We start from the raw sequence: 16,344 nt of genomic DNA, 5'->3' as shown, positions 1-16,344 counted from the left end.
TAGAGATGGAAGATTGAAGGAAACCGATCAGATCCTTGCTATCAATGGACAGGCACTTGATCAGACAATTACACATCAGCAGGCTATCAGCATCCTGCAGAAAGCCAAAGATAATGTCCAGCTAGTTATTGCCAGAGGCTCATTGCCTCAGCTCATCAGCCCCATAGTTTCCCGTTCTCCATCTGCAGCCAGCACAATTTCAGCTCACTCTAACCCGGTAAGTACATAAGATTTGTAAAAGAGACAGATACTATTTTTGTAGTCCTTTTTGGTTGTCTACAGATTTCCATTTCCTGTAGGTCCTTGTATTTCTTGAGTTTTTCCCATTTTATTCTTTTACCTATCCCTAGCTTGGAATATTAATTAATTACTATTAAGTTACTGCCTTCTACATCAACTTTTACCTTTCTTTGTGTATTCTTCTAGTTGACCACGTTTCTCAAAAAAAAAAAAAATTGTTTTTCAACAAACCTGACTCTATCTTTAGACAGATAATAGTCTTGATTTTGCTTTATAAATTACAGAATTATACTGTTTGAGTTAGCTGTCAGTGACTTCAAGGAGTCCTCTAATTAGAAATCCTGTGAGGCAAGATTTTATAGAAGATAATCTTAATAGGTGATGATTTCTCCTTGATCTTTTTCTTTTTTTAGAAGTTCTACAAAGGATCTTGCAAATCAGTGCTTATCTTCAACTGGTTAAATGCGGTCACTATAAAGATGTATTTGATAATTTCAAGAATGATTATATCAATAGCAGTAACAATCTGTTGAAAGGGAATTATACTAAATCAAAGGGACATTCTTAAGGCTTATTATTATATCTGAACTCCAATACTTGATACCAGTCACAAAATAATATTCACAAAAATCTCAACTCTAATAAAATTTTAGTTTTTCCACCAAATTTTTTCAAATTCATATAGGAGTTTTGTTTTCAGGTTCACTGGCAGCATGTGGAGACTATTGAACTGGTGAACGATGGATCTGGACTGGGATTTGGCATCGTCGGAGGAAAAGCAACTGGAGTGATCGTAAAAACCATTCTGCCTGGAGGAGTAGCTGACCAGGTAAGCTACTCCAACAGGTGTTTTATGCTGTTTTATCAAATTATATGCCTTCATCTTTTATATTTTCTGTTAGAAAGAAGAAACTTTGGCCTTACATAATGTCAAAGAAGCTGAGTTAGAACTTCTGCTTTGCTGGGCTTTTCCTAAAGTGTTTTATTAGCCCTGGGAGAAAGATCTTTGAAGAGGGACATTGATCTTAAGTTACAGCTCTATTTATTTATTTTTTTAAAGATTTGTTTATTTTAGAGAGAGAGTGCAACGGGGTAGAGGGAGAGGGAGAATCTCAAGCAGACTCCCTGCTGGGCACAGAGCTCGATGTGAGGCTTGATCCTAGGACCCTGAGATCATGACCTAAGCCAAAATCAAGAGTCAGATGCTTAACCACCGGAGCCATCCAGACACCCCTTAAGTTACAGTTTTAGGCAATGATCTTGAGACTCTTGTAGAGCCAGACTAAAGCGCAGGTTATGGTTTTGATCATTGTACAGATAGCTATCCTTTATTTTATGATCATAAATCGTATTTATAAACCTAGTCAGCCGTTTTATAGTCACAAGGTGTTATGGAAAGAAGAATACTTTATTATTGAGAGAAAAAACAAGATTCGACTTGTCCCTTTAGTGATGGTGTCATCTTTGTAAATGAAGCACAGCCTATTTTTATTACTCGGGAGTAGTTCGTTAAAGCGTTGCCATTTATGCTCTGTGACACTGTTGGAATATATGTGAGGAAAATTGTTGTAAAGTTACTGGTTATGATTTATATTTTAATTTGAAAAGTTCTAGCGTTAAGTAACTTTTGCTTTGGTTATAACATTTTGTTTATAAAGTTGTCTGTTTTTGCATGTGTGTTTGAACTTAAACTAGAAAGTTCATCAAGTATTTCTCATATTCATAAGTGAAAGGCCTGTTTAATGGCAGCTTTATCAGTAGAGGTATTGACAGTAGCACAATAATATGCATATTTTCTTCCTTTTAAATAATAACCAGACTTTAACAGTATTTTATGAAATTCCCCTAGTTGACTGGTTTGCAATAAATTAAGCCTTATCTTCAGTACAAGCTTGCACTGTCTAACACTATAGCTACTTGTAGCTACTTGCTACTTCTAAAATTCAAATTTAAATTAATCAAATTTAAATAAAATGAATGCCTGGGGTGCCTGGGTGGTGCAGTCAGTTAAGTGTCCGACTCTTGGTTTCAGCTCAGGTCAGATCTCTTGGGTCATGAGATCAAGCTCTGAGTCGGGCTCCACGCTTAGCACAGAGTCTACTTAAGATTCTCTCTCTCTCCGTCCCTCTGTCCCACCCCCACCCTACCCCCGCTCAAGCTCTCTCTCTCTAAAATAAATAAAGAAAATTTTTAAAAATTAAATAAAATGACAAATTCAGTTCCTTAGTTGGATTGAACACATTTCAGGTGCTCTGTAACTGCATGTCACTAGTAGCTGCCATATTGGATGATGCAGAACATTTCTGTCCCTTCAGAAATTTCTAGTGAACAGTGCTTGTATGGAGGATAATAAGACTCATCCATCTAAATTTTCATCTATTTCATCTGAAAATTATTCTTTTAGGGATATTTTTAATTGAAAGTATAAGACAGAAATGTATTAATTCACTGCTTTTTTGTGGTCTTTCTATATTTTTTGAGTAGTATGTATTTGCATATGCTTCATCTTTACTTAGTGGCATTTTTTTTTGTCTGTTTCTCAAAAAACTTACAAAAGGCTTATTATTTTCCTGTATATAGTGGGTAGAAATTAAATCGAAAAGCTCTTATCAGCTGTTGATTTAAGGAGTATTTGTGAATTTCAGTTACTTATATCACATTGAATAATGTTAAGATGCATCAAAAGACAGTTAAAATAACAACCACATGTTTAATGTTCCGTGACTGGTAATTCACATTACTGTTTTTAAATTGTTCTCTTTCCCTCATTTAGGATTTCTCTGATGAACTTAACATGTTAGTAGCCTGATTAACTGGTCTCTTTATTCAGCATGGGCGATTGTGTAGTGGAGATCACATTCTAAAGATCGGTGACACGGATCTAGCAGGAATGAGCAGTGAGCAAGTAGCACAAGTGCTCAGGCAATGTGGAAACAGAGTTAAATTGATGATCGCAAGAGGTGCCATAGAAGAACCAGCAGCACCCTCTTCTTTGGGCACCACCCTTTCCTCATCCCCATCTTGTACACCAGAAATGCGGGTAAGTAGGTAGAAACAGTTACTAGGAACCTCATAGACAATAGCATTTAGATGATAGTGCTGTTTAGAAACTAGACTTAATGATATTCATTCATATGTTCGTGCTAACGAATGAAAATTCAAGTGTAGACGTGTTTCAGCACTAGTAATATCTTATTAATTAGGAATCGTGTAACAGATGAAAAATAGGTTTCTTTAAAAAATTCTAGGTTACTCTTTTACATCTTTCTCTAAGCAGCACACTTATGAGGATAATCTTTTGAAAGATGATAAAATTTTAAAGAATTATTTGCTACTAATAACTAAAATGTTTAATTTTATTTTTCTCCTATCTAGAAGGCTCTCTGTTAGGCAGGCTGTGAGTTCCATCATTCTCTTTCAATACCTTTCCTTTCAGTGTCTTTTTTGAGGGGAAGAAGAGGGGTGGGAGTATCAATGAAATAATTTTATCCAAAAATCTCTTAAATATTTAAAAACAGAATCACATCCAATTTCTAGATAAGCTTTATAGCAAATGCAAGTCCTGCATTCCTTTTTCATAGATCTAAAAACATCTATGATATTTTTCTGTTAAAGTTTTTTCTAATTAGTTGCTACGGATTCTTTTTTAATAGCCTCACCTCCTCCACAAACCCTTTAAAACTTTATTAGAACACTTGAAATTTCCATGATTGTGTTGTTTTTAGGATTGAGTTAGTTGCTATTTTTGCATAGAAAAAGAAGTAAAGAAAGCTTGTGTATGAAAGTATTTAAATCACATTCTTTTGTGGTAAACAAAACATTTTATTCAGCAATATATAAATGAATGCAATACCGAAAACCACTTGATGTAATTGAAAGCTTAGAAAAATATCTATTCTGTGCATATCATCATTTCTGAAGCTTGTGCCCCTTTTAAAACCATTCGATAGTCAAATTGCCACCCTCTAAAATAGCACTCGCATAAGTCTTATTAAAAATAGAAAACACATTTGTTTCAATTGAAGCAGATTTCATCCTGTCATTTTCTTGTAATTATCTAAACTTTAAACTTTTGCTAAGTTTGCACAGATAATTATGTGCAATGAAAAAAATAAATCAAACTTTACTATAAAATTATATCTCATTTAGATGGACTATCAGTGAGATATAGTCAGAGTTTGCTTAAAGAAAGTAAGAAAATATTACCAGCTAGCCCCAAACTGTATGTCCATTCGAACCTTCATTCTGTTGTGATCTTTGTAGGGTTCTCTGGGGAATCTGCTGGTACCATACAAGTACATAATGCCAGAAGCTTGCTGATGACTTACTGCACTAGTCCACTAATGCTGAATTCGGAGAGCTTTGCCCTTCAGCCCAATGTATAATTAATAATAGTTTTACATGTTAGAGGAGCCTGCTTTCAGCTGTCTTTTCAGGGATGAAGATCAATGCAGAAAGGCATGCTTGCCTTATAAAGAACTTTTTAAGTTAAAGTCTGAATTTACAAAACAAATACAGTAACAATTTTAAATAGCTCCTTGTTGCATTTCACAGGTTTTCAAAATCATCATCAGTGTATTAATAAAATGTCTGGAAGATAGATTAAATCCTATCCATGGTGTTCGAATCAACTATCCACTTAAGGTAGTAGTAGCAGCAAGTTAGTGGACAGTGTCCTGAGTAGACACTATGGCTCCTATATACTACTAGGTATCTTACACACTGCAGAGCATTTTAAGAGCAGGGGTTTTGCAACCAACTTACCTGTATGTGAATCCTGCCTCTAATAGACTGCTTACTGTTTGTCCTTGGAAAGGTTTATGTTCCTCAGAAAAACTGATAGGAATTGTACCTCCCTCATAGGCTTGTTCTAAGGAGTAAATTAAGACATCTCAAGTGTCTGTTACATAGAAACTACTCAATAAATGTTAGCTGGACTTGTTATTCTTACTCCTGATAAGAGAGTTGAGCAAAGCAATGATGAGAAAAATTCAGATTTGAACGTGTTGACCTGAATTCAAAACATGAGTTCTTTCAATTGTAGAAATGAAGATAAGCCATCCCTGCAAATAGATTTGTTAATAGGAGACTATTTGATTTTTAAAATTTTGTATACACAAATCATAACGCATTTCTCTGATAAGTGGGTATTCAGCCTTACTGCAGGCATTACTTTTGAGTAACAATGTAATGCTCAGTTCATGTTGTCAAGATTGAAGGAGTAGTCTCTTCTGTAGTTTCGTTGCCACCTAATGATATTATATTATTTCTAAATATAGCTTGTTGCCTTTTGAGTTTATCTTGTTTGTTTACATGTTTATTGTTCTGCATATTTATTTATTGATTTTATTTTAGGTTGATGCTTCTACTCAGAAAAGTGAAGAAAGTGAGACATTTGATGTAGAACTCACTAAAAATGTCCAAGGATTAGGAATTACCATTGCTGGTTACATTGGAGATAAAAAATTAGGTAGTTTTATTTTATTTTTTTATTTTTTATTTTTTTTAAAGATTTTATTTATTTATTTGAGAGAGAGAGAATGAGAGATAGAAAGCACGAGAGGGAAGAGGGTCAGAGGGAGAAGCAAACTCCCTGCTGAGCAGGGAGCGCGATATGGGACTCGATTCCGGGACTGCAGGATCATGACCTGAGCCGAAGGCAGTCGCTTAACCAACTGAGCCACCCAGGCGCCCAAAAATTAGGTAGTTTTAAACACTTTTTTTTTTTTTTTACTTGGGAATTGCCTCTAATATCTTTGTCTTGTGAAATATTGAATCAATATGGGGCCCCTGGGTGGCTCAATCGTTAAGCGTCTGCCTTTGGCTCAGGTCATGATCCCAGGGTCCTGGGATCTAGCCCCGCATCGGGCTCCCTGCTCCACGGGAAGCCTGCTTCTCCCTCTCCCACTCCCCCTGCTTGTGTTCCCTCTATTGCTGTCTCTCTTTCTCTGTCAAATAAATAAATAAAAAATCTTAAAAAAAAAAGAAATATTGAATCAATATTATTTTCAGATTCTTGAATGAACTGATCAAAAACTTCCTTAGGAATAATTCAGTGTCAGAAACTCTGATACTGTGCTTGACAGGCAAAATCATTGTCTTATTTTCTAGACTAAGTTTCCGTTGGTTTTGTTCCTATGGCTTGTTGATTTATATTTATTCAAAATTAGGACTTTATATTTGGAGAATGAAGGATGGATAGTTTTTGAGTGTGCTTTGCAAAAACCCTGTTTCTAATCTTAGAACCTTCAGGAATCTTTGTAAAGAGCATTACAAAGAGCAGTGCTGTTGAACATGATGGAAGAATCCAAATTGGAGACCAAATTATAGCAGTAAGTAACACATTTAATAAGGGATTTGTTAATTTTCATGGTTGAGAAATGCATTCTCCTAGTTTACTCAGTTTTGAGAACTACAGTTAGCTCCATACTAATTTAAGCTTTTTGGTGATTTGAGGCTGTCATTAACAATTACCCGTTTTGTTATTTTGTAGAACATTGGATAGAAGCTTCACTGATCTCAGTTCTAAATAATAGAATAATTTCTGATATATCTGATTTCTGGTTGTAACGAATTTGTTACATTAATATACTTACACTTTAGTTGCAGACAATCTAAAGGTAAAGACCAGATATCATAATCTTTAGTGTACTTGAATCTGAATTTTGGGATGTGTGCATTTTTTTTTAATATCAGCAGAATGACACTGTTGTTGTTGGCTCCATGTCCAGGGCTCTTTTTAGCTATAAGAATATACAGGAATAAAAGAAATAGATCTTAACTCCCTCTTTATCAGATCAAGCCCATCATTGTTATTGTAGTAACCTCAGTATGTTTTGAGCATATTGGTATTCAAGGCAGTGTACAGAAGAATACTTCACTTCAGTGTTCTGTGCAAACTGGGCCACCATAACTACTCCTTAAAACACACGTCTGAGAGACCCTACACCAGGGGCTTCCTGGTCAGAGAAGTTTAGGAAAAACTTATAAGGTCTCTTAGGGGTTCATAATGCACACTGAAAAATCTAAGACTCTGAGAAGTTACGCAGTAGAGAAAAGTCAGCTGTTTTACTTTGGGTTTTCCTAAACTTTGGTAATCATGGGCTCTTTCTTTCCTCAAACATATATTAACATTCTTTGAAAGACAGTTTGGAGAATACCGATTTATCTTAATACGTATTTGTTTATGTTTAATTAAGTCTCTGTTGTTTCCTTGGGATCTTATTATGATAAGAGTGTAGAATATTAACATAAGATTCCATGTTCATAGTGGCTTTATTCATAATAGCTGAGATGAGGAAGTAACCCAAATGTCCATCCATGGATGAATGGATAAACAAATTGTGATGTGATATATATATATATATATATATATATATATGCACTAAAGATTATATATATTATAAATATATATAAAGATTATACCTATATACACTAAAGTTTATGATATATGGTCTTTACCTTTAGATTGCAACTCAAGTATAAGTGTATATATATGAAATGGAATATTATTTAGTCTTATAAAGAAGGAAATTCTGTCACATCCTGCAACATGGTTGAACCTTAAGGACATTATTCTAAGTGAAATAAATGAGTCACAAAAAGACAAGTACTGTATGTTTCCATTCGCATGAGGTACTTAGAGTAGACAGACTCATAGAAATAAAAAGAATGGTTGTTGCAAGAGTCTGAGTGGAGGGGAACACAGGGAGCTGTTGTTTAATTGTTACAGAGTTTTAGTTTTGCAAGGTAAAAACGTTCTAGAGTTCTATTGTATGACACTGAATAAACTTAGCACTACTGAACTTTATAGGTAAAAATGGTTAAAATGCTAATCTTTTTGTTATGTGTTTTCTACCACAATTTAAAAAAAAAAAGAGATGCCCTTATTTCTGCCTTTGCTTCTACTTTCTGAGTCTTCTTGGGCTTAGTTCTGTAAAACTAAGTACACCTGTTCACCTCTTGAAACCTGTGAAGATCAAGTTGTGCTTGCCACTTAAGTTGGCTGTAACCTGGGAATGAGTTTTAACCACTGTATCTTCATTTGTCATACAAGGAAAATTAACTATTTGTTTTTTAATTTTGGAGAAAAAGAGTGGAGAGAGAGTACATAGATACAGACTCTAAATCCATATCCAATACTGAATTAAAAATTAAAAACATAGGTAGTGTACTTTTTTCCCCTAAGATACATATTTTAATCCATTAAAAAACTTTTTTAAAAAATCAGCTTTATTGAGATATAATTCACATAGCCTACAATTCACCCATTTAAAGGGTATAATTCAGTAGCTTTTAGTATATTCACAATTGTGCATCCATTATCACAGTCAATTATAGAAACTTTTCATTACCTTAAAAGGAAACCCCATACCCAGTAGCAGTCTATCCCTAATTCTAACATCCTCCCAGCACTAGAGAACCACAATCTTTTCTCTGTCTGTATAGATTTGCCTACTCTGTATATTTCATGCAAATGGAATTATACAATATGTGGTCCTTTGTGACTGGTTTATTTCGCCTAGCATGTTTTCAGGGTTTATCCATGTTATAGCATGTATCAATTCTTCATTTCTTTTTATAGCTGAATGATATTTCATTGTATGGATATACCACATTTTATTTACCCATTCATCAGCTGATGGACATTTGGGTTGTTTCCATTTTTTTGGCTGTTATGGATAATGTTGCCATGAACATTCATGTACAAGTTTTTGTGTGGATGTATGTTTTCATTTATCTTGGGTATATACTTAGGAATAGAATTGTTGGATCCTCTGATAACTGCTTAGTAAGCTTCTTTCACTTACAAAATTGGGAAAAGGAAACTTCCCTTGTATAATTTTTTGGCAGACCAAATGAGTAATTAATTAAAATACTTGGTATAACACTTGGCGCGTAAGTACAGTTTAATTACGAAGCAGATCCTTATTGAAGGCCTGAAATAATTGCACATTTAAAAGCACAATAGCGGGGGTGCCTGGGTGGCTCAGTCGTTAAGTGTTTGCCTTCGGCTCAGCTCAGGTCATGATCCCGGGGTCCTGGGATCAAGCCCCGTGTCGGGCTCCCTGCTCGGTGGGAAGCCTGCTTCTCCCTCTCCCATTCCCCCTGCTTGTGTTCCCTGTCTTGCTGTGTCTCTCTCTGTCAAATAAATAAATAAAATCTTAAAAAATAAATAAAAGCACAATAGCTTCCCTCCAAACTTGTCATTATTTTCTTTCTTTTCCTTTTATTATGTTATGTTAATCACCATACATTACATCATTAGTTTTTGATGTAGTGTTCCGTGATTCATTGTTTGCATATAACACCCAGTGCTCCATGCAGAACGTGCCATCTTTAATACCCATCACCAGGCTAACCCATTCCCCCACCCCCTCCCCTCTAGAACCCTTAGTTTGTTTCTCAGAGTCCATCATCTCTCATGGTTCGTCTCCCCCTCCGATTACCCCCCTTCATTTTTCCCTTCCTGCTATCTTCTTCTTCTTCTTCTTCTTCTTTTTTTTTTGAGTGAGACTGTTGAATCACAGACCTGTACCTCTGAAACAAATGATACATTATATGTTAAAAAAAAAAAAAGAACAAACTTGTCATTATTTTCATTAGGTGGAACCTCACATAGGGTTTTGCTTAGGTAAGATCAGTAATAAAGGGAATTGTTGACTCGAAAGGAGAAGCCCCCTTCTTCTGAAGGGTTTTCTTGTTTTCAATAAAGTCACTTGTCTTCACTGTCATCAGTGTTCTGAGTTTTAACTTTTAGCAATATTCTCTTACTTCAAAGTTAGGGGCCTCTCAGACTCTAAGGAAACATCATGCAATGCTTTTGGCCATGCATTAAGGGTTTGTGAAATGTCACCATCTTGTGGACTTATGAGATACTTGTGGTAAAGTTCTTTATACTGGTTGCATTTTCACAACTGCAGTCTTTTTTTTTTCTGGTTTTGTTTTGGCAGCAACTGTTTGGAGCTATACTCTGTTTTTATTTTGTAGTTGTCCAGGCAGTGAGAAGATTGAGAAACTATTTCTTGCTATTTTGAGGAGGTATTGTTTTATAACATGAAACTTACTTTGTTATAAGATTCCCGTTTTACAAATTGTGCTCTGTTGACCCCTAGGGTTTCACTGTAGACATTACAGGGGAGAGAATAGAGCGAATGATTCTATTTTATTCCCTTTGTATATTGGTATCCCATGTAAGAATTTTTTGATCAAGGGATTCTATTGTATTTTAAAAAGTTGACCAAACTGGTCATCAGATTAAATCATATATTCATTCTTCTTAGATTGATGTATAGAAATCCTTGCTAAAAGCAGAATGGAATTATGATTGATTAAAAAGAAATATTGGGAGCCTGGGTGGCTCAGTTGGTTAAACGCCTGACTCTTGATTTCAGCTCAGGTCATGATCTCAGGGTCGTGAGATCCAGCCCCTCGCCCCCTCTCCTCGCTCATTGCAGAATCTGCTTGAGATTATTTCCCTCTCCCCTCGCCCTTCCCCCTGCTCACCCACGTGCATGCTCTCTCTCCCTCTCTCTCTCAAATAAATACATAAAATCTTTAAAAAATTATTAAATAGGCTTGTAAGTAAGGGAAAGTGTCAAATGTTGCCTTTGATATTCTGACTTTGTTAATAGGCTCAAGTTCTCTTGTAATATCTGTAAGCTGTGGTGGAGGGAGGGCTTGGCTGGATAGATTGATCGTACTCGGGAGCTGGGGGTTTCCACTTGTTTCAGTTAGTCATTCTCTCCTCCGTTATTGTTCCTGCTAATTGTGGTGTCTGCACTGAGCATTATGAGGTTAGTGGAGCTTTCCTTGAGAGCACACAGGCAGCCTCTTGCCATTGTATCTAGTTCCAGAGCACTCTTGTCTATGGTACCACTGGGTCTGAAGCCACGTCTTAACACTCTCTGTGATCATAGCAGACCAGAGCTGCCTGGGGCCCCGATTTGGGCTTTGGTGGCCTTACCTCATACGTATAACAAATGTAATGATATTTGAACAGAAACTTCTCTCAAGAAGGCTTGAAACTTTCATGTTTATTAATCACTTCTTCAGTCTGTTAGTAATACCAGCTTCTGAGTTTCTTCCCAGTATAAAGTGCTGGGCACTGTAATTTTGGGAAAATAGGTACCATTATTTCCATATTACAGATGAAGATACTGAGAAATTTGAATTGAAATCCAGTTTTAAAAGTTCATGGTTATTCCCTTATACCAGTTTCTTCTGTGCTGGTACCATCTCTGACATTTGGGTAAGGAATCTGTTTTTAAATTCAGGCCATCAAATTTTGAAAATGAAGAATGCAGTTTTTAAAAATGTATTTGAACTTTATTGGTATTAAGTTGACAAAATCATACGCATTTGAGTTTTTAAAATTAAATTGGATTTTTCCAAATCAAAACCCCAATGAGATACCACCTCACACCAGTCAGAATGGCTAAAATTAACAAGTCAGGAAACGACAGATGTTGGCGGGGTTGCAGAGAAAGGGGAACCCTCCTACACTGTTGGTGGGAATGCAAGCTGGTGCAGCCACTCAAGAAACAGTATGGAGGTTCCTCAAAAAGTTGAAAACAGAGCTACCATTCAATCCAGCAATTGCACTACTGGGTATTTACCCCAAAGATACAAATGTAGTGAACCGAAGGGGTACATGCACCCCGATGTTTATAGCAGCAATGTCCACAATAGCCAAACTATGGAAAGAGCCAAGATGTCCGTTGACAGATGAATGGATAAAGAAGATGTGGTATAGATATACAGTAGAATATTATGCAGCCATCAAAAGGAATGAAATCTTGCCATTTGCAATGACGTGGATGGAACTGGAGGGTTTTATGCTGAGCAAAATAAGTCAATCAGAGAAAGACACGTATCATATGATCTCACTGATATGAGGAATTCTTAATCTCAGGAAACAAACTGAGTGTTGCTGGAGTGGTGTGGGGGAGAGCGAGGGGGTGGCTGGGTGATGGACATTGGGGAGGGTATGTGCTATGGTGAGCACTGTGAATTGTGTAAGACTGTTGAATCACAGACCTGTACCTGTGAAACAAATAATACATTATATGTTAAAAAAAAAAAAAAGATAGTAGGAAGGGAGAAATGAAGGGGGGCAATCGGAGGGGGAGAGGAACCATGAGAGACTATGGTGTCTGAGAAACAAACTGAGGGTTCTAGAGGGGAGGGGGTTGGGGGATGGATTAGCCTGGTGATGGGTATTAAAGAGGGCACGTTCTGCATGGAGCACTGGGTGTTATATGCAAACAATGAATCATGGAACACTACATCAAAAACTAATGATGTATGGTGATAACATAACATAATAAAATTAAATTGGATTTTTCAAGAGTTGAACAATAAAAATCTGTTGGAGATAAAAACTTGTACTGTGAATTTTAAGAGTGTTTATGGAACCTTAAAGTTGAGATTTTTATGAGTTTTTTCTTATTTCCTTTACTATCTGATAGTAAATAACATGTTCATTTATCTTATATTAATTTTTGTCTTTGAGGTTTAAATTTAAAATAACGTGCTATAATCTGCATTTATTCCTTCCAAAAGGTAATTTGCTTTACAAATAAATCCTTGACATATGGATTGAAGGCTCTGTATTCCCATTTGGGGTGAATATCTATTGTACAGACGACAGTATTTTTGGTGACATCAGAACCTGTCCTCTTGGAGCATGCAGTCACAAAACTAATAATGACAGAAAATATAATATTAAAATTATGATAAATGCTGAGAAGGAGAAATGGTAAAGGGGGCTTTGACTATAGTCAGAGACCTTAGGATAGTTCAGTTATGAAAGTACTACACTGAGATCTAAAGCAAGCACAGGTGTTTTCTGGGTGGATGGATGAGAAAGAGCATGGGTTGGAGGGAGTCCAGAGAATCTAGACTGGGGGAGCAAAACCCACGGAGCCCTCCTGGCTGAGGGGAACATTGCAGGGTGGGAGTGGAGATGAGCCCTCGGGGGCTGGGGGGCGCAGGGATAGGCAGCACCATGCTAGAAGAGATTGGTGGTGGAGCTGGGGACGGTTGACACAGGTCTTTCCAAGCTGTGCTCATGGTATGGAAAGTTGGCTTAAGGAGTGTCCTGTGGAAGGCAGTCTTGGGACAATATGATCATATCTGTAGTTTGGAAAGATCACAGGGGCATCTTCAAATATTTTATCCTTTGTGAACTAGGAAAAGGGCAAGTCACGTGTATTTTCTGAAGAGGCAAAGAAATAAAGAGGAAGGTAGTTTTGTCATCTTTCTTTTTTTAAAGCCAGGATAAGTATGTTATGTAATACATCAGCACTCTCAGAGACCGCCTTTGTCACTGTCTTCTACACTTTTATATCCTGCATAGTACTGGCTTCCAGACTTGACTGTGTATCAGGATCACCTGAGGAATATAAAAGAATATTCCCACCCCAGAACTATTGGTTCATAATATCTAGAAGTGAGACACCATCATCTGTAAAAAATAAAACTCACCTGGGTAATTCTAATTCTAGTGCATCTAAGTTATTACTGGTCCCCAAACAGGTTTTAGTTCATTCTCCAATTAGGGGAGTACTCACTCCTCTTCATTTCCCACTAACAAGCAGTAAACATGCTTTTGGTGAATTGGTAGTACAAATACTCCTTTATTTTTTAACACGTCTTGCTCTGATCACAGGTAGATGGCACAAACCTTCAGGGTTTTACCAATCAACAAGCAGTAGAGGTGTTGCGACACACAGGACCAACTGTGCACCTGACACTAATGAGAAGAGGAGCGAAGCAGGAGGCTGAGCTCACGTCAAGGGAGGATGTCACAAAGGACGCAGTTCCGTCTCCTGTGAATGCCAGCGGAAGCAAAGGTAATGCCAGGTGAAACTGGTTTTCAGTTAGACCCTTACATCACTTAGATATTTTTCTAATTCTGAAAATACTTAAAGAATGGTATTTAGTCTTCACTGTTCATTATGAGCCAAATAAAAAGGAAATTTGGTGAGGTTGGGACTAACCAGAACTAGCGATGTGTCCATTCACTGCAGAATGCGCTTCCGAATAAAACAGATTTCTTTCTTTCCTGTTGATTCAGGCACCATTTCAGAGTCAGAAACGTGCATTTACCTTTCCAGCTCTGCCTTACTTTTGGGTGCCATTGCCATGTTTTCCTCTTTAGGGAGGACCTGTTCTGCCCGGGCTAGATCTGCAAGCCTCATGTGCCTAAATGTCCAGCCTTCCTTGAAGGAATCTACTTTAATAACACATTTAGAAATGTCATTCATAAGCTGTTGGTACATGAATATCTCTGAAAATTAGTGAAATCCCCCAGTAGCTGACTGATGTAAGAGTTTGTTGGTAGAAGTCAGGCTTTTGGTTGAAAATGCTGTGTCATTTCTCAAACTATTGACCATTTTGGTATTTATGCCATATACTGTTTATTACAGCAGTAGGAGACGGGGGCAAATCACACGAGAAATTTATTCTTTCTTTTTAGAGAGAGAGAGTGGAAGACAGAGTGAGTGGGGGAGGGAGAAAGAGAGAGGGAGCAAGAGAGAATCTTAAGCAGTCTCCAAACTCAGCACGGAGCTTGACATGGGGCTCCGTCTCACGACCCTGAGATCATGACCTGAGCTGAAATCAAGAGTCGGACACTTAACTGACTGAGCCACCCAGGTGCTCCAAGAAATTTATTCTTTGTCATGTTAACAGGAGAATTTCCCTTTTAAGTACAAGTGGTTATTGAAAAGTTTACCTACAAAGAATATTCATCTTGGGGTTCAGATAAATAAAGTGGGATTTGAAAAATTTCATGTGCTTGATTATATTATAAATGTAACTACTAAAATATTCTTATCTTTAAGAAAATTATGAAAAAGATGAAGATTCTTCATCTTTGAGTAGAAACACCAGCATATTACCAATTGAAGAAGAAGGTAAACACCTGGAGCCAGGTTATTATGTTCTTTATTGTTTGTTTGTTTGTTTTTTAGAGAAATAATTTTTGTAAATATGATTAAGCCTCTGTGGATATAAATTACTAAAAAACAAACTATCAAAAAAGAAAAAGATACTTTTCAGTCCTTATATATAGATGGGATTAATTTCTCTAGTCGAGTAAAATAGTTCATTTACACCTGGCGTATTTTCTAGCTATACATTTTTCTTTCTTACAAATTTTTTAAACCCTTTAGGAATCAATCAGTTATGTACAAGGTTTTATGTCAATCCCCTTCCTTCGGTACAGCCAACATGCCCATATCTTATTGAGCAAGCAATAATAAAATTATCAAGTGTTTTTAAAATAAACATGAGAATCTTTTCATAGTCATAAAGCATAAGCTCTTAGGAATGAAACTGTCCAGTTTTGGGAGGCTTTTTCTTGTCAATTTTTCAAAAATTTGAAATCTTAATATTGGGAAGTTGGTTTGGGAAGGAATTGTATGGAGAAATTATTAAACCTTTCTGAGGTTTCTTTCAGTATAAACCTAGACTCCATCAAGCTGTTTAAACATTTTTTAGAGCAGTATTGTTTTACTATATAATTATGCCAGAATATTACTGCCATCTTTAGGCTGGGAGCTGTGTGCTTTCCTTACTTGTCACATTGCTTAGGTGCTTTAGTAACTTAAATCCACTGAACAGAGTCTAAGACTGATCTCCTTTCATTTGTGTGCTATCCTTCACTAAATAGTTATATTGATGCTTTGTGGTTCTTTAAAGTATCTACTTCATTATTAATGTTTTTTTTTCTGTTGAAAATTTTTATTTATTTTTATTATTTTAAAGGACTATTTGTGTTTGCAGTAATACCCTGCGAGTGTGATATGTAAGATTCATATGTGTTAATTGCATTCTGCCATTTTTACACTAGTAGGTGAAGAAATTATTTAGGCTAAAGTGAGTGTCAAGAGTAGTGGGAAAGAATACAAAGGTTTTAGAGCATGAAACTTTATACAGTAAGTAGGGATGGGTGTGGGGGAATCACCTCGAAAGCCCAGATCATGTCTTTGCTTTGGTGAATGTGCATATGGGAGGGTCGGGGTGGGGAGATGCTCTAGACTTAGAATCAGAAGTCCCCAATTCGTTTTTAAACAAACTAAGGAAAAGCTTCTAAAT

General features: G+C 36.4%; 1 protein-coding gene across 1 annotated transcript in view; it reads left to right on the top strand.

Moving 5' to 3' along the window:
* Positions 1–16,344, top strand: part of MPDZ (multiple PDZ domain crumbs cell polarity complex component) — a 141,540-nt gene that overhangs the window by 29,441 nt on the left and 95,755 nt on the right. Inside the window, exons 5-11 of the mRNA XM_088019154.1 lie at positions 4–217; positions 941–1,069; positions 3,071–3,280; positions 5,596–5,710; positions 6,484–6,572; positions 13,913–14,096; positions 15,090–15,179. Of these exons, the coding sequence (XP_087875280.1) occupies positions 4–217; positions 941–1,069; positions 3,071–3,280; positions 5,596–5,710; positions 6,484–6,572; positions 13,913–14,096; positions 15,090–15,179 (1,031 nt within the window). The remainder of the gene's footprint in view (positions 1–3; positions 218–940; positions 1,070–3,070; positions 3,281–5,595; positions 5,711–6,483; positions 6,573–13,912; positions 14,097–15,089; positions 15,180–16,344) is intronic.

The sequence above is a fragment of the Eumetopias jubatus genome, unplaced genomic scaffold (assembly GCF_037043125.1).
Source record: "Eumetopias jubatus isolate StellerSeaLion01/CBP00866 unplaced genomic scaffold, mEumJub1_p1.0 scaffold_15, whole genome shotgun sequence".
Taxonomy (NCBI): Eukaryota; Metazoa; Chordata; class Mammalia; order Carnivora; family Otariidae; genus Eumetopias; species Eumetopias jubatus.
Note: the sequence above shows the minus strand (reverse complement) of the source record. Positions and strands in the feature narration are given on the sequence as shown.